This window comes from Lithobates pipiens, unplaced genomic scaffold, assembly GCF_037356315.1.
Source record: "Lithobates pipiens isolate NorthernLeopardFrog02 unplaced genomic scaffold, aLitPip1_a1.2 Scaffold_25, whole genome shotgun sequence".
Taxonomy (NCBI): domain Eukaryota; kingdom Metazoa; phylum Chordata; class Amphibia; order Anura; family Ranidae; genus Lithobates; species Lithobates pipiens.
The window spans coordinates 200,604,697-200,627,736 of NW_027507787.1; the positions used below are offsets into that span (position 1 = coordinate 200,604,697).

A 23,040-nucleotide genomic window follows, 5' to 3' on the forward strand; every position below is an offset into this window, starting at 1 on the left:
ATTGGGGAGAAGTAGATCTATCCCTCCCTGTGCTGGCGGATCACAATACCTTCTCTGGCATGTGAGATAACAATGTTGACCTCTTGTAGCCGATTTAGGTGGTACACCTTTTAAAACCACTTACCGTACACTATTGTCCACAATGATGCAGTGTGGTTGATTATAATCTTATAATGGTATTTACCCCCATTTCACAAGTGCCACATAGGTACAATAGACCCCATTGATCCTTATATTCACTCTTATGACTTAAGTGAACACCTTGAGACTAGGCTATCCTCTGACTAGAGAGATACATTCCACTAGCATTTATGTCCTCTGCAGCCATCATCCCTTGGGAGACTTTCAGACCTTCCAGTGCCAAGATGCATCATGAACTTCTAAATTCCTATTTGTTCTGATGAAGCAAACTAAGTCTGTGAAACACGTAACCCAACAGCCACTTTGCAACATGATCCTCGATATAGCCTGCCAAAATAAACCTATTTATGCCTGGATAGAGTACTGGTAAATGCCATTTTAATGGGAGTGATGTATGGTGATTTGATAATGGCACTTATTTGTAATTAATGTATTTTTATGACTTAATACTATTTGTAAAATACATTTTATTTTATTTTTTTGTAAAAAGACAGGTGTATGAATACAGCAAAGGAGGTAACATCTTGAAAGTCACAGTTTTATTTTTAACTTAATATGTTAGGCTAACAATTTATGAACTGGTTTTTAAAGTAAAATGGACACTTTCACTTGAGCTTTACAGTTTTGTTATGTTATACACTAAGTCACACTAATAAGATATAGTTTTTATCAGCAGACTTTGAGGATTATAATTGGTGGTAAATATATGGGGGTGTGAAAAAAAATAAACATAAACACTGTATTGAGAATAATTACAAAAAAAAAAAAAAGAATTTTTCTGACTTATTTTTAATAAGAACCAAGGATATAAAGTATATGTATTCAAATTTACTACCAAATGAAAGCCGGATGTGTTACAAAATAAAAGATGTACAATACAGGCTAGGGTAATCTACAAAAACCTAAAAAGTATAATGTGAGAAACATGTGCTCTGGGACACCATTGGATTTGGGGAAAAAAGGCCCAGGGACCCAGTGGTTAAGAAGATGGAAAAGCACAAAGATCCTACATATACATACCAATAAAGAAGTCTCAATAAACCACAGCAGAACTTCCATTTTAAAGTTTTGGTATGTGCCCTGCTTGCTATGTGTTTAAATTTTCTAATTTACAGTCAAAATTGTTATTTCCATACACTTCTCACACTTTCTCTAACAAATAGGAGTTGTTGACTGTAAATGCCAAAAAAAAAAAAAAAAAAAAAAAAAAAAACTTTCATACTGCTATAGTATACAGTGATATTAAAAGACATCTAACCAAGGAATTTCAAGTTAAAATCCAGGCAAAACACTTAAAAGATTTAATGTAGTTAAGCAAACATTCTATGATTAAATTTCCAAAAGTCAACTATAGTGTGAGATCACTGACAGGGAACCACCAAGACAAGACACTATCACAAAGAAGCTCTTGCTTAGAAGATAAGAATATATTCCAATATGACTTGACACTGCAGATACTATCCCTTTACATTTAATTTTATCCTATGCTATCACCAAGCAACATTTTGTTAGGAATCACAGTAACGTTTGAATAGAAGGATGTGGCTATTGCCAGTAAATACTTACCCAGTTCAGCTTTTTCTTTGAACACATCTTTGAAGTTAAGTCCACTATTTAATATGGATTGTCTGTACTTCAAGGTACATTCCTTCTGGCCATTTTTTCCCAGTTCCTTGAGCTTTATAGGTAATGCACGCAGGCCACATTTCCATTTGGAGAAATCCAAGTGTGCCCATTTTACTAAGTCTTCAAGCTTGACTATGACTTTTTCTGAAACCGCAATTACCTCATCCTGAAGAAAAATAAAAAATAATGGCAATTATGAGATTATCAAAAACAATTTATTCATCTATACTCAGAGTTAAAATTAGCTGTAATATTGTTTAGTGGCCACAGGCTTGCCATACAATAAAAAGACAGCTCAGGTTTAACATCATTTCTAACAGACATCAGAAAAATACTTGGTTATGGAATGGCACAGAAACAAACAGAAAATGCATTTTTCCTTCCTTATTTACACACTGAATTGTTGCAAAATAAAACACATAGGTCTTTCAAGATGAATTCTGACCATTAGAGACTTTGCAGTGCTAGATGGAAAATCTCTAGTGCATGGGATATTGTTCAGCAGTCTGCCTTTTACCTGAAGGGGTAGAGTTTAAAAATAAAATATTCTTTTTTTTGTGAACAAAGAAAACATACACAATTGTAGCAGACTCATTGTCACTCTGCTGACTTATTCGAGATAGATGGAAAATCCAGGCGATAAAAAAATTCAAAGGGGCATTATGGGAGGATATTTGTTGATGCAGTGATAAAAATTATGGCGAATAAAATATAGAATTTTAAGAAAGCCAAACAATATCCATACATAGAAATCCTTCCTAAAATAGGATAAGGATTACCACAAGCTCAGAAAACCATAGAGCTCCTAGCTAAAATGGAATTATACCATTCACTGGGGTGCTCTTCAAAGGAATAAAATATTAGTGTGAGTGTCAACACTACTGTTTAAATATGGGCATATCATCTCATGGATGTATATCTATATAGTCTTTATGGAGAATAGTTCAGGTAGGTCAAACTGGGATGAGCCTCAGAACAGATGCACTGAAATGTGGTCAAGCCAGGTAGCATCCTACCCCATGTCACAAAACAGCATGGCCCCTTTCACACCGGGGTGGTGCTTCCGTCATTTTAGCAGCATCTGCTTTCACTGGAGTGAAAGGGGCCGGTTTTTTCAGGCGCTACACAGGCGCTATTTTTAGTGCTGTAGCGCCTGAAAACCACCTTAGTGTAAAAAGGACCTAACTAGCAAAAAAATGATATGTATTTTTAGATATTTAATATCAACTCAGAAATCTGCTCTTGGCTCCCCCTCCTCTATGACCAAGCCCCCATGGGTTGGGTTGGGAGTGCAGCCTTCCCTATGTTTACAAACTCAGAAATCCAATTCTCTGATCCACTAAATTAAGTACATAGTCAAAACCTTTTTGTAGTTTTGGACAGAGATTGGATAGGTTTGCATCCCTGCTGTTCATTGCCGTGTCTGCTTGGGCAATTTCCTTTCACTTACTGTTCCAGAGATGCAACAGGGAGAGATTTAAACACCTGTCACTGGAATAGATGTCTCCATTGGAAAAATTACTCACCTAATGGTTTGGGGACAACTAATATTTTTAACTTTCCATCACTGTCTGAGAGCAGAACTCAGAAGCAAATCACAAATGTGTTACATAGTTAGTAAGGTTGAATAAAGACACCAGTCCATCCAGTTCAACCTGAGTGTCTACAATTGTCCCTATCCCTGTACATTGCACACTCACATTGGTCCCTACCCTCAACGAGCCCACAATCCAAGGTCCCCATTTATATACTAGGGCCAATTTTGGACAGAAGCCAATTAACCTACCAGCATGTTTTTGGAGTGTGGGAGGAAACCGGAGTACCCGGAAGAAACCCACGCAGGCACAGGGAGAACATACAAACTCCAGGCAGGTAGTGTGGCTGGGATTCGAACCAGCGACCCTTTTTACTGCTAGGCGAGAGTGCCAACCACTACACCACTGTGCTGCATTGATGTAAAAGCATGCCGCATATGTCTTTCTACAATGGGGGGGGGGGGGGGTCATCTGCTTCCCTAAACAACCCTAAGGACTTTACCTGAACTTAGATTCATACCATTTGCAAACAGGATCATTTCTGGTCATGGAGTGCTGGTAAGCCTCCGAAACATGTTTATACTTGGAAATATACTGCATACACAGTCACTCCTTCCCCCTTTAAGACTTTATCTACCAATTTTGGTAACATTCCCTGTCCCCCATTAAACTGCAAGCTGTAACAAGCAGTGTCCTGCCATACCTTTTGATTTTTGTTGGGCTGTGTATTGCTGTGCATTGTCAACAATGTGTGTACATAGTAAATAGCTATACATTTCATGAAAATATATGTATACACATTTACAGACAGATATGTACATATTTAGAGATGAAGAGCCAGAGTGACTACAGCAGAAATCTCTTTGAAGTAAAAAAAAAAAAAAAAAAAAACACATCAATGAAAAAATAGAACTCCACAGTGTAACAGTTCAGCTATTTCACATCACTGCCAAAAAAGGGCAGCATAGTAAATGAAGACTTTTAGGTCCATTTAGAAGCAAATGTAAATTGTCATGCTGTGATGAATAATGGTTTGCTGATCTTTACAGAAAGTAAGTTAATATAACATTCTTGAAACTTTGACAAAAGAACAGCCTTTTGTTTTGCATGTGTTTTCTCAAGCTTTGGATACAATATACGGATTCAATTTTTTTTTACTGAAAAAAAAGGCATTGGAATAATTTAATGGAAGCCATCAGCTGATACACATTTTTAAGTTTGAAAAACACAGCAGTGCAATGAAGCAAAGAGCAGCTTATTCTGCAATAGATGTCAAAATAGATATAAAAATATAGCAGCACATTTTCTATGCATGGCTCGCCAAATGGAAGATCCTACGTAAACTAAATAAATATTTTTGTCTTAAATAGGTGCATTTGTGGTGCTGTATTTTGGGACTTAACCACGTGCCTACTAAGCACTTAAACTCCCCCTCCTGTACTATAAATGAAAAGACCAAAACATTTTTTTGGGGGGGGGGGGGGGGAACGAATGTTCCTTTGTTTCTCTGATAAAGTTTTGCAAATTATTACATTTTTCTTCCTATCATTTCTTGCGACTTGAAAAAGCCAGGAAAGTAAAAATAGCCCCCAAATTACCCCTTTTTTTGAAAGTAGACATTCCAAGGTATTTAGCAAGATGCATGGTGAGGTTTTTGAGGTTGTCATAATTTTTTCCCGCAATTCTTTCCAAAATTAAGATTTTTTTTCCATAAAATTGTCATTGTAATAGGTTATTTCTCTCACATGGCATGTGTATACCACAAATGATGCTCCAAAATACATTCTGCTACTCCACCTGAGTATTATGATACCACATGTGTGGGACTTTCACAGTCTAGCCACATAGAGAGGCCAAACATGCAGGGAGCACCTTCATGTGTTCTAGGAGCATAAATGACACATCTAACTTGTTGACTACCTATTAGACTTTTGAAGGCCCTGGAGCACCAGGACAATGACACAGGACACTGATGTGGCACTGACAGATGGCACGTGACACTGATGACAGATGGTACAGGGGGCATGTGTGGGTTTGTGTTCACATAGTCACGGCCCATGCTGAACGTCGCTCTCACTCCTCACATGTGAGCTCTGTGTGACGAGGGAGAGGCGGCAATGAGAGATCATCTCATATGTAGATGATCTCATATGTTTACATACGAGATCATCTCTCATTGGACACTCCGATCGAGTGCTAAATGGCAGCTGTGATTGGCCATTTAGCACGATTTGTGATTTGCTGTGTCCAAGGGACATGGCCAACACATATTTCCACCGATGCGCGCCCGCAGGGGGATGTGTAAACAGGAAAACGTCCAGGGACGCCCTCATGGGAATTGAGCACTGCGCTGTAGCTGTCTTTCGCCTATAGCACGGGCGCCAGATGGTTAAAAGCTAAACCAGCAGCATGATGTAAACTGAAAAAAATTGAAACAGTAGTATATGCTATATGCATTTTGGAGTAAATCTTTAAAGTACACAACTAAGACCACATTTCCCTTTATTCTCTATTGCTGTAGAATCGTTGTATTCTAGTAGCCTCTAATGTAAAACCATATCAGGTGCTTGTATACTGCTAGAAATTATGAGAATGAACTACTTCACAATAAAAACAGCTAGAGAGAGGACAGAGGTGGCTTGTTTTAAAGCTCTTTTATTGCTTGTTAAGAATATGCAATTACTTAAAGTCTCAGCACAGGTGCACTTTAAAGCTGAAATCTAGCTAAAATTTAGTTAGTAAAAAGCATGTTTTAATAAGTTAGCTCTAGCAAGTATACTAGGCGTGTATGGCTGCTGGTTATTGTAAAAGTAAAACCTCAAAGCCAGATACTAGTAACAGCACTATACTTCCATGGGGATGACAAGCCATGGCTGGCTAAGACAGTAAAGGATCCTATGGTTGGCCCTCCAATTCCTCTCACCTAGTCTACATACAAATTGCCTTGGATTCTTTTCATGGAATGCAAGATATCCCTTAAATAGTCAAGGGTAGAGAAGGGGTGGATGAATGACTAGGTCTCCCCTAGTTTAGTCACAGAACACCTTGCATTTTATGAAGAGATGAACATCTGCTGCAACTCTGCAAAAAAAAAAAAAAAATCTATTCTCTGGCAGCAGAATATGCATATTTATATCTCTGGCTTTTTATAGTTTTTTTTTTTTTTATTGTTTCATTTTTTTTTGATCGCATAGTCGCTTAAATGTGATAACATTGCAAGTGCTCTTTGTTGACCTTAACGTCTAGCACCGCTCATTATTACTAAGTTAACCATTTATATTATATTTCCCAACATTTTTCTCAGTAAAGGCTTTCATTAACAATAAAAACACTGAGAACAAGCCATGTCAGGTTTGTTTTGTCATCTATGCGGGGAGATTCCTTTTCATTTCCTGCCCCAGACACATCAGGAAGTGAGGAAAAAGCTCAAAAAAGGTCGTTACCAGAATGTGTATCCATACTGGAAGATTTTCCTAATGTTTAGTCTTGTTGACAATGGTCATCAGTACATACATAGAGGGCAAATTTTGCCATTGGGTGCATGCAAAAATACAGACAAACTGCATACAAAAACAAAAAACAAAAGAAAAAACCCTACCTGTGCACATAGCCTTCAAAATAAACTATTAAAATAGAATGAATGCTGCCAGAACAAAGTGTTTAGCACTGTTAACATATAAAATAAACCAAAAAAATGTGCAGCACTACTTTCAGTAAACGGATTAAAAGAACCACATAAAGTTACTATCGTCAAAATACATAAATCCTAAGTTACCGAAATATGTCTTAAATATTCAGTCCAAATCATAAAATACACTGGTGCAGTCCAAAAGTCCAGAAAGTGCCCAGGTCAATCTGTCACCAATAAAAAAAAATATATGCTACATGCTCAAATCTTTTGGCTACCTTTTAATAAATACAAAGAGCACTATTTTTTGACATTTTGTTTATGTAATTGAGGAGCTACATGAAAATTTCTCCCGTTAACGCTTGATGTGCCGATATAATGTTGACTCCTGCATATGAATGATATTGCCAGGGACCTCAGTAATGCATGGTTATACATCCTAAATCATTAAGAGGTCTACAGAGGGGGTGAGTGTTTGGGCTGGCACTTGGTGGAGGATTTAGCACGTTTGCTTGAAGCACAAAGCATATATTTTTGATTGGAGACGCAGGTTCCCCTGGGCACATTCTGGACTGCACCAGTGTATTGTTAGGATTTGGACTTGGATTTATGTATTTTGACGATAGTAACTTTATGTGGATAATTCACTTAACCACTGAGCCTCTTTTTGACGCTTCTTGTTTACAAGTGAAAATTATTTTTTTTGTTAGAAATTTACTTTCCCAAGCCCCAAACATTATATATTTTTTTCACCCTAGGGAATAAAAGGGAGGTCATTGCAATACTTTATGTCATATCGTATTTGTGCAGCGGTCTTACAAGTGCAACTTTTTTGGAAAAAATATACTTTGAGTTGAAAAATAGGACAAAACGGCAAAGTTAGCCCAATTTTTTTCCCGATTGTGAAACATAATGTTACGCCGAGAAAATTGATACCCAACATGTCACGCTTCAAAATTGCGTCTGCTCGTGGAAAGGAGACAAACTTTGGCACTTAATCTGCATTGGCGACGTTTAAAAATTTCTACAGGTTACCAGTTTTGAGTTACAGGAAGAGGTCTAGAGATAAAATTATTGCTCTTGTTCTAACGATTTTGGCGATACCTCACATGGGTGGTTTGAACACAGTATTCAACTGTGCTTTAAAATAAAAGTTAAATAAATACATTATTATTTTTTTTTTACACTGTCCTTTTAAAAGAAAAATTGTGTCACTTTTATTCCTGTTACAAGGAAAGTAAACATCCCTTGTAATAGAAAAAAAGCATGCCAGGACCTCTTTAATGAGAGATCGGGGTAAAAAAAGACCTCAGATCTCAAATTTACACTAAAAAACAAACAAAAAAATTCCCCTTTAAGAGCATTGGGCCAAAATAAAGTTTGACATTGCTTCTGCCCTCCAATGCTATGGAGCTGAGCGGGGGCCATCTTTCCCTCACTCAGCAGCCAGGCAGTGAGGGGAGATGACGCGATCGTCTCCACCGCTGCCGACAAGCGGCGGAGACGGCCGAAGCACGGCAGGAGGGGGGCCCTCTCCCTCCACCGATAAAAGTGATCTTTCTGGGAATCCACCGCAGAGAGACCACTGTAATCAAAGAGAAACATAGGCCATTCCTGAAAATACCAGGGTTATGGTAGCTAGCTGCTGCCATTACAACGGTATTTAGCATCAAAGTACCGACGTACGAGAACAGCGATTTGCGTACAGTGGTTAGTTTGCACAAAAAGTAGCGCTGCACTTTTTTTGTTTTGTTTATTTTAAATGGTAAAGGGATAGAATAAATCTAAAGGAAACAAAAAAAATGCCTTTAGATATACTTCCAAATTGACAAAGAACTAAACTATACCGGTCTAGAACCTAAATCACAAATAAATATTAAGAACCAGTTGCCCAATTCTCAATTACCAAAACAATGAGCCAGTCCTATCAGAATTGGGCATAGTTTTGTCAACATATGGTCAACACAAGTGAAGACATGTATAGATGGGCTTGACGCCCTATAGATTCTTTAATGAGAATTTAACCAAATTATTACAGATTAACAATTTTCTTGTGAATGTAGCAGAAACGTGCCCTCCGTCATAAATTCCATGCTGTATAATATAGCTACATAAAACTGTTAACGCAATATCAACTTTATAATTAGTGCCAATATCCTGTAGCTTGAATAAAGGTTACTGGACCTGCAGAATGCAAATCCAAAATGAGTTTTAAGAAAAGGAGCAGTAAATGCTGGCATCTGGTATTAATCATCAGCACACAAAAATCTACCACATCAGTAGGTTTTGTTGAAATTTCTATAGTGAATCTTTGCAGATAACATCATAAATGTAAAAGGTCAGTTTCACCAAAAGAAAATATATGTGCTTTCAAAAGCTAATGTTTCTTTTAAAGCCAAAGTTCAAATCAGAATTATTCAACTGCAAGTAATAAAAAGTATGATATATTGCATACATAGAAAAAAGCCATAAACAGGAAATGTCTATAAACTTTCTCTCCTGCCACCTGTTGTAGTTAACACAGTACCCTTAAGCATACATAATGAATTATAATCCTGCTTTCTCACACTAGCAATTCACCTTTTTACTACGTCGCTCCCGCTCTGCCCATACCTTCAAAATGTCAACCTGCCACTGATCCCCAATTAACAATCAAGATGCACTGCACCATTTCAGCCAGCAAGAGAGCAATGTCCATAAGAAAAAAATGGCAGTTGCATTTCAGCGATCCTGGTAAGCATCAGAATTACCAGATTTAACATGGCCCTTTTTGTTCATAACAGGTAACTCCAAGGTGCCTACTGGTCACTTCACATTGCTTGCACCCCTAGAATGGGGGGTTCCAATGAACTTAAATTTTTTTTGGCTTTGACCCAGCCATTCCCTCTTCTTGCACCTTCTCAGTATCGGTAAGGCTGCTTATTACAGAGGTGGGCAAATAATGATGCATAGGAGGTAGAAGAGGCCAGAAGTGGTAGGCCAATAAAAGCAATTACAGAGACGGACTTTTGTTTTGTCTGGTTACAATTGGCTTGATTCATATTTTATACCTGTTTATCTATAAACTATAATCTTAATAAATAATGCCAATAAAGATATCTGCATTAGGGTTTATGTGGAGCCGGAGCTAAAATGCATAAAGATGGCAATAACCTAAAATAGGCTCAAATAAACTTGTACAGCTATGCAATATTCAAACAGCCTCCATCTCTGTATCTCTGATAACATCCTATTATACAAACGAAAAGCATTAAGATTGGGACACAGGAATCCATCTAGCATGTGCGTGGATGTGATCATCTTCTCAAAAAAAAAAAAAAAACTAAGGCATAGGAGGGGGGGGGGGGGGGTAACTTGAAATATAGACTATGACCTTCTAATCACTAGCAATCCAAGATTGGGACCTCTAATGCCTAGATTCGACCTTTAGATAGTACCTCAATACCCAAAAAACAGCGATTCTTCATAAAAGAAAACATGGCTTCTCCCTTGCTGTTTTTTCAATTTCCTAACTGCAGAGCATGAAAATCAGTTTTACTGGCCAATAAGCTGAAAAGCAGTCTGGGAACAGTTGGGGCATAGTGCAACCACAAGATTTGTTGTGCCAGTTATCTTTTTTAGGATGCCATTTAAATACAGTAAGTGTGGGTGGGCAGTGGAAATAGGGTATAGGCAGAAAGATCAACAGAATTACACTTCAAAAGAAAGCAATGCTTATTGTAGTGTAGCACAAGCTCTTTTTATAGCCCCTTAATAATGCTGCCCCAAGGGACAGCCTTAGTTATTTACATTTAATGAAGTGTTCATAAATTTCATCTGACTTTAATAATGTTCTGTGGCTTCTTGATTACTACCCTGAATACTCTTCTGTGTTTACTACTTTGATAAATCCATAAGAAATGTAATGCATGCACATTAGACTACTGGTCTGCATGACGTGCACTAAATACATACTGCTAATTCTGAACAATACAGCCGAACAAAGGCTACATACAGATGAGCCAGCTATAAATCGTTAGTCACATGAATAAAAGCAGATTTTCATTTGCATTTAGCAATTAAAGCATGTTAAAAAGTATTATATAGAACAGAGTTAAAAGAAGGACTGGGGCAATAAAAGAACAGTACCCTTTGCTCCACCAAGTCACTCCTCCTTCCCGATATCTTCTGCCTGGGCACTTCAAAATGAGTATTAAGACATATATGCAGTAAGGGAAAGCATTAAAAGACTAAACAATCTTTTTCAAGCTTGGGATTAAGTGGGGGAGGCTTAAAACCCCTATCGGGTTTTATTGCTTTTCGGACCTTTGTTAGAGAGTTTTCCCTTCACTTCCTGTTCTGGGGATGCCAGGTCAGACAGAAAGTGAGTGAAAATCTGAAACAGGGAAGAGACAATAAAAAGCTGACAGAGGTCTTAGCATCCCCTTCTTACCCTTTAACACAGGCAACACTGTTAATATTGGAAATTTTCCCTGTGTCACCAGAACAGGGAGTGAGGCAAAATCTTCCCTTTAAGTGAAGGCTGAATCCCCCATTGCCCAAAAAAATGTTTGCTCCCTTCAGTTCTCAGAAGCTTCCAGAAGACTGCCTTCCCAGAAGGAAGAAAAGGGACATTTCTTTACAAAGGAGGGAACAACCGATGTGGAACACCTGTGACTTCCAGCTACTTTGCTAGCAATCAGACTTTAAAGCAACTCTAAACTCTATAGCTGAATACTCAGATGAAAGACACACTGTGCATGGGAGCTGTATTACCTGCTAAAGGATTAGCATTTATTCCCATCCAGTGCTAAAATTTACACAGCTCTGTTGCACGGGATTGCCCTGTCTGGCCAGGCAAGACATGCATTTTTATTTTCAAAAAATGTATTGCAAAATGCACATGCATTTAAAAACTGCTGAGCCTAAAAGGTGCATTAGCCTCTGTTGTTGTTTTTGTTTGTTTTTTATTGTGCATAGGGTAGCCCAATAAAATGAATGGGCTGACCCTAGGCATAAAGTGTGACAACAGACCAAAAATGTGCAAACAGTATGCACAATGCCTGAAATCGAACATAGAGTGAATGGGAGCTAATGAGCTCCTCTATCACTTTGCACTCTTTTTCCTTGTTGGCACATGAGCAATGCAGTATGACTGGCTCTTAGATATCTGCCTGGAATTCAGGTTTAACTCGTCACTGACAGATGCCACTGATATTTTTCTTTAGGAGTTTTAAAAATTTTTTTTTTTTTTTTAACAGAAGAGCAAGTGTTATTTAATAGTGCTAAAAAGATATTAGCAATTCTCGTACCATTTACTGTAAAACACAAGAAAGCAGTTTGTTTCTATAGGGTTATAGAACCAGAAAAATTATGAAATTATTGTCTCCTAGTTGTAAGAAACATTTTTAATCCTCCAGTACCAGACGAGGACTAAAAATAACCATTAACCACTTTCAGACCAGACCATTTTGCTGGCATAAGACCAGACCCACTTTTTGTGATTCGCCACTGCGTCGCTTTAACTGACAACTGCGCGGTCATGCGACGTGGCTCCCAAACAAAATTGATGTCTTTTTTTTCCCCCACAAATAGAGCTTTCTTTTGGTCGTATTTGATTACCCCTGCGTTTTTAATTTTTTGCGTTAAACAAAAATAGAGCGACAATTTTGAAAAAAAACGCATTATTTTTTACTTTTTGTTAAAATATCCTCCAAAAATATATTAAAAACTTTTTTTCCCCCTCAGGTTTAGGCCGATACATATTCTTCTACATTTTTTTTTTTTCAAAAAATATCGCAATAAGCGCTTGATTGGTTTGTACAAAAGTTATAGCGTTTACAAAATAGGGATAGTTTTATGGCATTTTTATTAATAATTTTTTTTACTAGTAATGGTGGCGATCAGCGATTTTTATTGTGACTGCGACATTATGGAAGACACATCAGACATTTTTGACACATTTTTGGGACCATTGTCATTTATACAGCAGTCAATGCTATACAAAAGCAGTGTAAATGCCACTGGCAGTGAAGGGGTTAACTAGGGGGTGGCAGTGTAGGAGTTAAGTGTTCCTAGGGGCGTGTTACTAACTGTGGGGGGCTGGGCTTTGCGTTAGTGAACACTGATCTCTGCTCCAATCACATGGAGCAGAGATCAGTGTCACTTGTTGCTAGGCAGAACGGGGAAATGCTGTTTACAATGGCATCTCCCCATTCAGCCTCCCGTAAAATGATCTCCACAGCAATCGAGTTTGCGGGACCCACGACCGGACTCACGGGGGTCCGACCGGCGCGCACGCGATGGCAGAGCGGCATTTAAAAATGGACGTACCTGTACGCCAATATGCCTGCCCGTGCCATTCTGCCAACGTACATCAGCGTGCGCCGTTCGAGGGAACTGGTTATACACGATACTATTTTGTTTATACATTCAGTAGGAGAAAATGGTATATTCTCCAAGACACACGAACCAGAAAGGTTCAAAATGTACTGAAGCGCAAGTTATATCTAGTGACAAATATTTATGCCATCAAATATTGCCAAACACTTAGAACAAAAGAAATGTTCCACTGACGTTTATCAGATGTCATTCTTATGAAATATAAATATTTTAGTATAATAGCAGGCAAGCTTATACTTGATGAGTATCTTTTTAGAGAGGATATTTTAAATATCAATCCTAAAGATATTGCAACACCAAGGCAAACAACTAGAACTATGTCAGGATTATTGTTAATTTTTATTCAGTATGAGCGCTTGCTAAACAATTCCCACGCATAATATTCTTTCTAAATGTCCTAAATAATCTATGATGTAGTACAACAGAATAATAGGCTTGGCATGTACTGACCCTGTCAGAGTGGATGAAAATCAGTGGTGTAAATCGAACTTTTTAGAGGCAGCTCTCTGTCAAATGAAGCATCGCAAAAGTGTCCTTGAAGTGGGCTGTAGAGCAATAGAAGTTTAAGAGCACCAAAAAAAAAAAAACACTAACATAAATTCAGTAAGGCCCCTTTCACATTGGTGCACTTTTGCCATGGCTTTACAGGGCAACAAAAGTGCATGAAAACTATTCTCCAGCAAGCCCAGGTTCACACTGCTGTGGGATTGAAATCATGCGAGTTTCAGCTGAACTCGCACAATTTGATTCCCACATGTCAGTCCGACGATTTCAGAGACATCTGTGAGGTTTCCTGCACAGATGTCTATTGAAATCGCACCCAAAATCGCCAGAAGTAGTACAGAAACGGTTGAAGAATTCAGAAGATTCCATTGTGGACAATAGCATGAGATTTGACAAGTCGAATTGTATGTCAAATCGCATCAATGTGAACCAGGACTAAATCCTATGTAACTGTTCACACGGCGGGTGTACTATATTTAAAAAAAATAAATAAATGTCCTGCATACTGCATCTTTGGTTCGAAAGCACAAAAAAAAGGCACCCTCCATTATAAGTCAAAAGTAATTCCGTGTGAAAGGGCCTGAATAGTTTTGTCACGAAACAAAACCGGAAATCCATCATGTTTCAGGGGCTCAAAACTCCCTCCCTCCTCCTCTGTGCTGAGAAACAAGATAACACAACACAGAATACTGTACACTGGGTCATTACTCCATATGTAATTGTAGTGAACATTAGTAGCAGTAAACAAAAAAGGGCATAATGGTACAAACATAAAAAAAAAAAAAAAAAACATACACAGCTTGTATACACATAGGTTAAGGTTAGGTTTGGCTATTTTGTCATTTTATTGCGTGATCCTGTAGCTCACCTGAAAGCTTTCAAACTTCACAATATTTTTTATTTATTTTTATTATTTTCAGTTACTTATATAGTGCCATCAATTTACACAACGCTGTACATTCACATTTAGACAGGATCCAATTAACCTACTGGCATGTCTTTGGAGTGTGGGAGGAAACCTACGCAGGCACAGGGAGAACATGCAAACTCCAGGCAGGTAGTGTTGTGGTTGGGATTCGAGCCAGCGACCCTTCTTACTGCAATGCGAAAGTGCTATCCACTACACCTCTGTGCTGGCCACATTATATTTATAAATGTGATGATAATACTAAGAGGCAAAGATTACAGCACTAGATGCCTTGAATTTGACGTTACGCCTAAATTTCAGTTCCACCTTTTGCATAAATTTGATTTCAGAAGGGAAATCCTTAAAGGGCCCTTTCACATGGGCTGTCCCGATCAGGTCTGCCTGTAAATTTTCCAAGCGGATTTGATCGGACCCTCCAGTCTCCCCTATGGCGCAGTGGATGTCAGCGGACACATTTCCACTGTCACCCCCTGCCGTCCGATCTGGCCCGCGAAAAAAAAAAAAAAACCCATATGGATGGTGGTCCTATTTTCCATCCGTCCAGCAGAAGTACAACAGATAGGCAATCTGTTTCCATGCAATTTCCCCATAGAGAGCGGTAATGTCTGCTCTGCACAGCGGAGCGCATACAGACCTATCATCCTCATCCTCCTCCTCCTCCGTGGGGATCAGTGGAGCAATCCCTCGCTGAGCAAGTGGAATCCGCTACACGGAGGCACATGTGTGAAAGGGGCATAAAAAGGTCAATATGTACCATCTATATTGTCCCATTATGCTTGTACAAAGCTTTTTCAGTATCCAGTTGTACATTTTGGCATATGTTTAACTTGGGAGGAGAATGTAAAAGAGCTGTGCCCGCAAAAAAATAAAATCAGCATAGCAAGAGGAAAACATGTAAATTTCTAAACTGACATATGGGAACGCTATACATTCTACTCAAAGAGTCTAAAAGTGTATTTTATAGCCTCCCCTTCAGTATAAACAATATTAATATTTACCTTCATAATGCTTTTCCCTTTGTATATATACACACCGAATCCTTGAGTACCCACTGAGCCCTATGGCGAGGCCCACATTGTGCCTGCTGCCACAAAGGCATGCAACAATATCTACAGAACGTTACTATAATGAACCTGAACATTCAGTACAGATATAGTATCGATAGAAGATATTTGTATTCAGTAGACTCTGCTGCACACAAAAAGTATCTTATGCAAAGTTGCAATATAAAATTATCTTACAGTTTTGTGAACCGCCTGTAGGCATAAAGCAGCAACACGGGTATTGAATACCATTTACAAAGTAATTTCACTCCCATAACTTACAATATTAAAACTATAAAATAAAAAAGGAAAAAAAGGATTGTATATCAGGCTACAATTTTGATTCAAATTTGCTTTTTTTGTCTCGGTCATTACTATACAGTATAATTACCATGTTTGTGTTTTGTGAGATGTCTTCCAAGACCAAAAAAAAAAAAAAAAAAAGAGCCAACAAGCTGGAGATTCAAATTGAGCATAAGAGTTAGCAAACTAAAGATGACATAAAATATTTACATTTTCTTTAATAATTTACTCTTGCAGGTGTTTTCAGAAAATTATAATCTCAGTGGTGGAGAACATATACAGATGATTCAACACATGCTAAATTATTTACAACCCCCATATCTAGGAGCAGGAGAAAAAAAAAACATTTTGTGCCTGTGGAATTTGCAAATAAGTGAATTATGCTAATGTTTAAAAAAAAAAAATAAAAAAAAAAAAAACAACCTTTATTGAACATCAAAATAATTACACTTAGGAAGTTCCAAACTCAGTAATATACAGAGCAAAAATCTTTAAAAATGTACAAAACACTCTTGAAAAAATAAAATAATAATAAAAATAATAAAAATAATAATAATAATAATAATAATAATAACTGAAGTTTCTGGTTTAGATGCTGCCAAATCTAGATTCAAAGGAAAATTGCTGTCATTATAAAATATATAGTTCCTAAAACCTGAAAAATGGAAATAGTATGGGAACTTTTTTTTTTGGTAATTTTTTTGTCATTTTTAAAAGTCTTTATCATCAGGTATACAGTGATCAGTCTTGGCATGTTGCGAATCCCAATTACTGACACATTTTATAACATTTTTCAATCGGACATCTTACTTTACAAATGTGAGAAATGCTTTAGATGGTTGACATTTATTTATGTAATCAAGTGTAGTGCCATAGTTGCTAGAGCAACTACAAGAATGTGCCTTTGGCAACCTACACCAACTGTACTATTTGTAGAAGTTTATAAATTCATCTCAAATCTCGACGGTACAAATAATGTTCAATTTTAGGATTTTCTAACATGGTTATGAAGGCCAGAATTAACAATTTTACTTGTGATCTGACAAAACAAGGTGTGTGTAATATGATACAATGAGTGCGTGTCAAATTTACATGAGTTAGACCCCTTTCACACTGGGGCGTTTTACAGGCACTTTAGCGTTAAAAAAAGCGCCTGTAAAGCGCTCGAAAGAAGCCTCATCTGCAATCCCAATGTGAAAGCCCAAGTGCTTTAAGAGCCCTTTCACAATGTCAGCACCCAAAAAATGCTCGTAAAGCGCCGCTTAAACTAGCGCGCTTTACCAGTGATTTTCAAGTGCTATTGGGGCAGTTTTAACCCCTGCTAGTGGCCAAATAAAGGGTTAAAAGGCGCCCACAAAGCGCTGCTGCCAAATGCGATTTTCAGCCACTTTTCATGCGCTTCTCATTGATTTCATAGGGAAGGGGCGCTTTAGGAGCGGTGTATTCACCGCTCCAAAAGCGCTGCAAGGAAGCTGCTTGCAGGACTTTTTTTGATGCCCTGCCAGCGCAGCGCCTCAGTGTGAAAGAACTCAGGCTTTCACATTGGGATTGCAGTTGAGGCTTCTTTCAGGCACATTACAGGTGCTTATTTTAACGCTAAAACGCCTGAAAAACTCCCCAGTGTGAAAGGGGTCTCAGTGTGAAAGCACTCGGGCTTTCACATTGGGATTGCAGAGGAGGCTTCTTTCAGGCGTTTTACATGTACTTTTTTTTTTTTTTTTTTTTTTTTTTTTTAACGCTAAAACCCCTTGAAAGGCGCCCCAGTGTGAAAGGGGTCTTAGGGTAAAAACAGAAAAATCACTGTATTTACTTCTGTAGGCTGCACTGTACCACTTAAATCAGTGGTCATCAACCCTGTCCTCGGGCCCACTAACAGACCAGGTTTGCAAGATAACTGAAATACATCACAAGTGATATCATTTTCTGCTCAGTGATTGCAGTATTCTAGTCTGCATCTCCCCACGGTAATACATAAAACCTGGCATGTTAGTGGGCCCGAGGACAGGCTTGATGACCACTGCCTTAAAGGAATCAAACAGAAAAAGCAAAACAAAGCAACCCTAGAATAGAGGAGGATATAGTCTTTAGTGACAAACCCCCTGAACTGGTGACCTGGAAAAAGTTTATCGATGACATCTTGTTTATCTGGGATGGTGACGGTTCTCAGCAGAACTCTCTGTCCCATTTAAACAACAACAACCGTGGGATAGTTCTCAGCCATGTTTCAAGCCCCACTAATATCCAATTTTTGGATTTGAACATTTCCATCAGGGATAATAACATAATCACCACAACGTTTTTTAAGAAAACTGATAGGAATAGCTATATTCCACTTGATTCCTGCCATCATAAGTCATGGCTCTCAGCGGTCCCTAAGGGCCAGTTTCTTCGCTTGAAACGCAATTGCACTTTCAATGAGGATTTTCTCAAGGAAGCATTAATCTTAAAAAAGAGATTCTTAGCTAAGGGTTACAACAGTGAATCTCTTGATTCCACCATAATGGAGGTCAATAGTAGGGATCGTCAAACATTGCTAGCTGAGAGACCACCTAGGACTGACAACATGGACAACCATGGGGTTTCCTTAATCACGACTTTTTCAAGTCAGCATTGGGCTGTGAAAAGAATTTTACAGAAACACTGGTCGGTTATTAAAAATGACCGAATCTTGGGCCCCGAGCTTCCCGATAGACCAAATGTGATTTTCAGGGGTGCAACTAGCTTGCGAAACATGATTGCTCCAAATGTCCCTGACCCCCCGACTAGACCCACATTTTTTGGTGATTTGAAGGGCTTCTTCCCCTGTGGGAAATGTAGAGCTTGTAAGCTAAATGCTCTACGGGGTAGGAGATTCACTGAGTTCACCTCGGTTAGCAATGGACTCACCTACCCCATACGAACATTTATTACTTGCACCACCAAGTGCGTTGTGTACTTACTTAGATGTCCATGTGGTTTGGAGTATGTGGGACGCACAGTACGCATGCTACATGTGCGCCTGGGGGAGCATATTACTAACATTTGCAAAGGATTTGACAAACACAACGTTAGTAAACATTACGATCTAAAACACAATCGTGACCCAAGAGGTACCACCTTTTTGGCTTTAGAAAAATATACCCCTCACTGGCGCGGCAGTAATGCCAAGCGCACTATCTCCAGGGCAGAAACAAATTGGATCCATAAATTAGGGACACATATTCCTGGGGGACTTAACATCGAATGGGACATCAATTGTTTTATCAACAACGGTTGATTCAACACCCCTTTTTTCCCCCCTTTTATTGTATTGATTTTGTATTTAGTTTGGGTTTTATATACTGTAATGATTAATTTTATCACCATTGTCTATATTTCTGCAGCAATTTTTGCTATGTAACTTATACAAATTTTCTTGTTATGTAACCTATATATATTTTATGAGAATAGAATGAATGTAATGTTCCTTCTAAACCCGCTATATATGCTTCACCCATGAAGTTTTTGTGACTGGACTATGGGTAATGGTGGGTAGTCAATGCTGTATAGGCCCCCATCATAATATCACGGTCATTTCTTTTCCTGTGGATGGTAACCTACACGTATGTATTATATATATATTTTTTGAACCAAGCCACCCATTTTTGGGACATACATGCAGTCAGACAGCCATCATCAACGCATGTGGCCATTTGTCAGATAAAAGGGGGGATTTATCACAGGATTTAATGTTTGTATTTTTTATCAGTTATTTTTACATAGGAGTTTCATCATTATGTTATGATGGAACTCCAATTTTATTCTAACAAACTGGTCGTTGACCGTTTTTGTCCTTCTTCATCCTTTCTATTATGTGGTAACCAATCCAAAGGGACTGGTCATTTGTGGGTTAAACTGATTATGTACGGACGTTTTGGTCTGCACCTATGGCAGGGCTCCCTACCTCACCCATAGGCTATTTAAAGCTTTAGCACGAGGGTGTGGGTGTACCCCTGATTACGTCAATTTGTGACGAAACGATCGTCGGGTAGATACGTCTACACCTCGTGCTATTTTTATCTGCTCGATTTTATTTATTTTTATACTTTTGCTAGCATTTTTCTTCGTTCAATTTTATGCGACTCGATCGAGTCATTTGTAGCTTCCAACGTCTATCTGGTTGAAAAATAAAGTTCACGTGTTTTAGACTTTATCACACAATTGGGCGTTTTTTCCTTTTTCATCCATTCGGTGACACGCCAACTTGAAATTTTCGAACTGACCGGAACGGACGACGTTCAAGGAACATCCGAAGGTGTGGGTCAGTTTTCACCTTCCCGCCCCCAAAGGTGATCCGAATCATCCATTCATACGAGGAGCGTCGGAGGAACGATCTTGTCCGATCCTAATCGTTTGGGAGTTCGTATCTGCGCACACTAATGGTTGCTCTGGTAAGCCTTTACTACTTACTTAAGTTGTACAGTGAAAGAATTTACGTGGTCAAGCACCTACACCAGTGATACCTGGGATCAACTTTAACGTTTTATTCACTTACGCTTCACTTAATGAACCTTTATCTTCACATATATGGGACCTTATAAATCACTTCACTCATCCAAGGCATGGGACTTGTTTTGATTTGTTTTTTATTCTTGTTGTTTATTTTTTTCACTTAATTACAAGTTTGTGCCTCATAGCAATAAGCTGTAGTTTAAACAACTATTTGCTTTTTAAAATTTTTTTGGTTTAATAACCAATTTCAATTTACTATTTTTTTTGTTCATTGCACAGTATGCACATCTATATTTTTTACCATTGATGTTCAATTTTTTGGAAACACTAGTTTTGAAGTTTTTTCCTGATCTATTGCTTTATTGTATTTAGTCACATGTTACATCTATATATATCAAGCGCTGCACTGTTTTTCACAACCCTAGAATAGTGATTGCTTCCCAGACATCAATAGCTGGTCTTCCTGCTTTTCTCCTGTGGTTTTCTGTATCATTGCCAACAGCATAGCTGACACCATATAATCTTATAGTAACAGTTAAGTACATTTGGGCCCCGATCACACTGGAGCGATTTTATGATCGATTCATTCCAATTGTCCCTATTCACATCTAATCGTTTTTTCGCCAGAGAGAAAATCCCAACGTCAGCATTTTACTAGCGGTTTCTGTTCAACTAGCAGCTCTTTACTCCCAATCTCCTCTCCTTCCCTTAGTGTTATCTACTGACTAAAAAAAACGCCTGAAGCTGTAAAATGTTTGTAATACGCTTCTAAAATGCTTAAAAAGTTTGTAAAAAGCTGCAAAAAAAAAATAAAAATAAAAAAAAACCCTTTAGAAAAAATGCCAGTAAATCAATACGCTCAGATGTGAATGGAGCCTTAAGCTTAGAGACCGCTCCCTATAAAAATAAAACTTTTTAAATATCCCAAGAAAAAAACCTTTACCAATTCTCCAGTTATACAGTTATTGTAAAGAAACATAATTCCTCCTGATGCTGCGATTTATTTCAGAGCGCTTTCTGACCCAGCCTATGTTAGACAAGAACAATGTCAATGAACTGAATCAAGAAGCCCATCATTCTGGCATCATTATGTTGTTAGATAAAGAAACCAACAGATAATAGCTGCAGCTCTGAAAATGATTAGCTGACCAATAACCCTGCCACCTACAGATGTAGTCTTAATTGCTTTAGCATTTAATACAATACGCACACCAATTTAATATGAGTCATGTTTTCGAGAGAGTCGCAATGAAGTTTGAACCAGTGAAAAGGTGTGAAACAAAAGGTTCTGAAAAGGGAGGACAAAACATGGATTACTAAGATTTAAAAAGATAATTTTTTTATTCCCTTCCAATCTGAACATTAAAGAGAAAACCAATTGATAGTTAAGATAATTGTAAATTTAAAAAAATACACCAAGATAGATAATTTTTCACTGCAAACTTCTCAGCAGTGACAGCAAGAATGTGAAAAGCAAGCACTACTTGCCCTAGAACACAGTAATTATACCGCATCACCTTGCTTACAGAAAGCAGAGGTTAGCAGTGTTTGTTTTGTGTTTTATTTATTTTTTAGAACCTCAAGGATGACATTAGAGCTACTTTGAATGAGTGCTTCTCTACACTAGACTGCAGCAAAGCAAAGGATGACATTCGGCAACATGACCAATAAACTATATTAACTATAGAATTTTGTTCATACTTTGTTGGTCATGGTCATCCCCAGAACTTTGTCAGGAGAGGGCTTCATTTTAAGGTCACCTATGCTCTGCCCCTTTGTGACAATTGAATCAAGGGTGAAGGAACTTTTTTTTTGGGGGGGGGGGGGGGAGGAGGAAGAGAATGTACCTGGATTTGCTATGGCAACCTGAGCCACATACAAGACTATGACAAATATGCTGCAACCACAGCAAGTGGAGGTATAACCAATTAGGCAATCGATCAACTACAAAAAAAAAAAAAAAACACACACACACACACACACACACACACACACACTACACCTGCATGGTGCAGCATTGGCTTAAGCCAGTGGAGATCTTACAGTCTATATGGGCACAATAACATCTTTATGCCATGTTTCTGTGCTTACTCACTTGCCTACTAGGCACTTTCATCCCCAACCTGCCAAGGCCAATTTTCAGCTTTCAGCACCGTCGCACTTTGAACTGCGCGGTATTTAATCAACACTGGAATTTTTATTTTTTTAAAACAAAAAAGACTGGCGATTTAAAAAAAAAAAAAAAAGTTTTGCTTAGCTTCTATTAAATTTTGAAAATAAGCCGTTTTTCTCCTTCACTGATGGTGACTTATAGGCAGCACTGATTGTCACTGATGGGGGGCATTAATAGGTGGCACTAATTGGCAGCACTGATAGAACTGGTTAAACAGCATGTTGCTTTTAGTGGGTGGTGCTGTGAGAATAAATAATGTAGTTCAATGTGGCCACCATATGGCAATTATTGGGTTAATTCAGGTGGCG

At 38.2% G+C, this 23,040-nt stretch overlaps 1 protein-coding gene across 2 annotated transcripts in view; it reads right to left on the reverse strand.

The window, feature by feature from the left end:
- Window positions 1–23,040, reverse strand: part of ARID5B (AT-rich interaction domain 5B) — a 378,453-nt gene that overhangs the window by 300,270 nt on the left and 55,143 nt on the right. For both annotated transcript variants that reach the window (XM_077455424.1, XM_077455425.1), the window contains one exon: window positions 1,708–1,933. In XM_077455424.1, coding sequence (XP_077311550.1) covers window positions 1,708–1,933 — 226 coding nt within the window. The remainder of the gene's footprint in view (window positions 1–1,707; window positions 1,934–23,040) is intronic.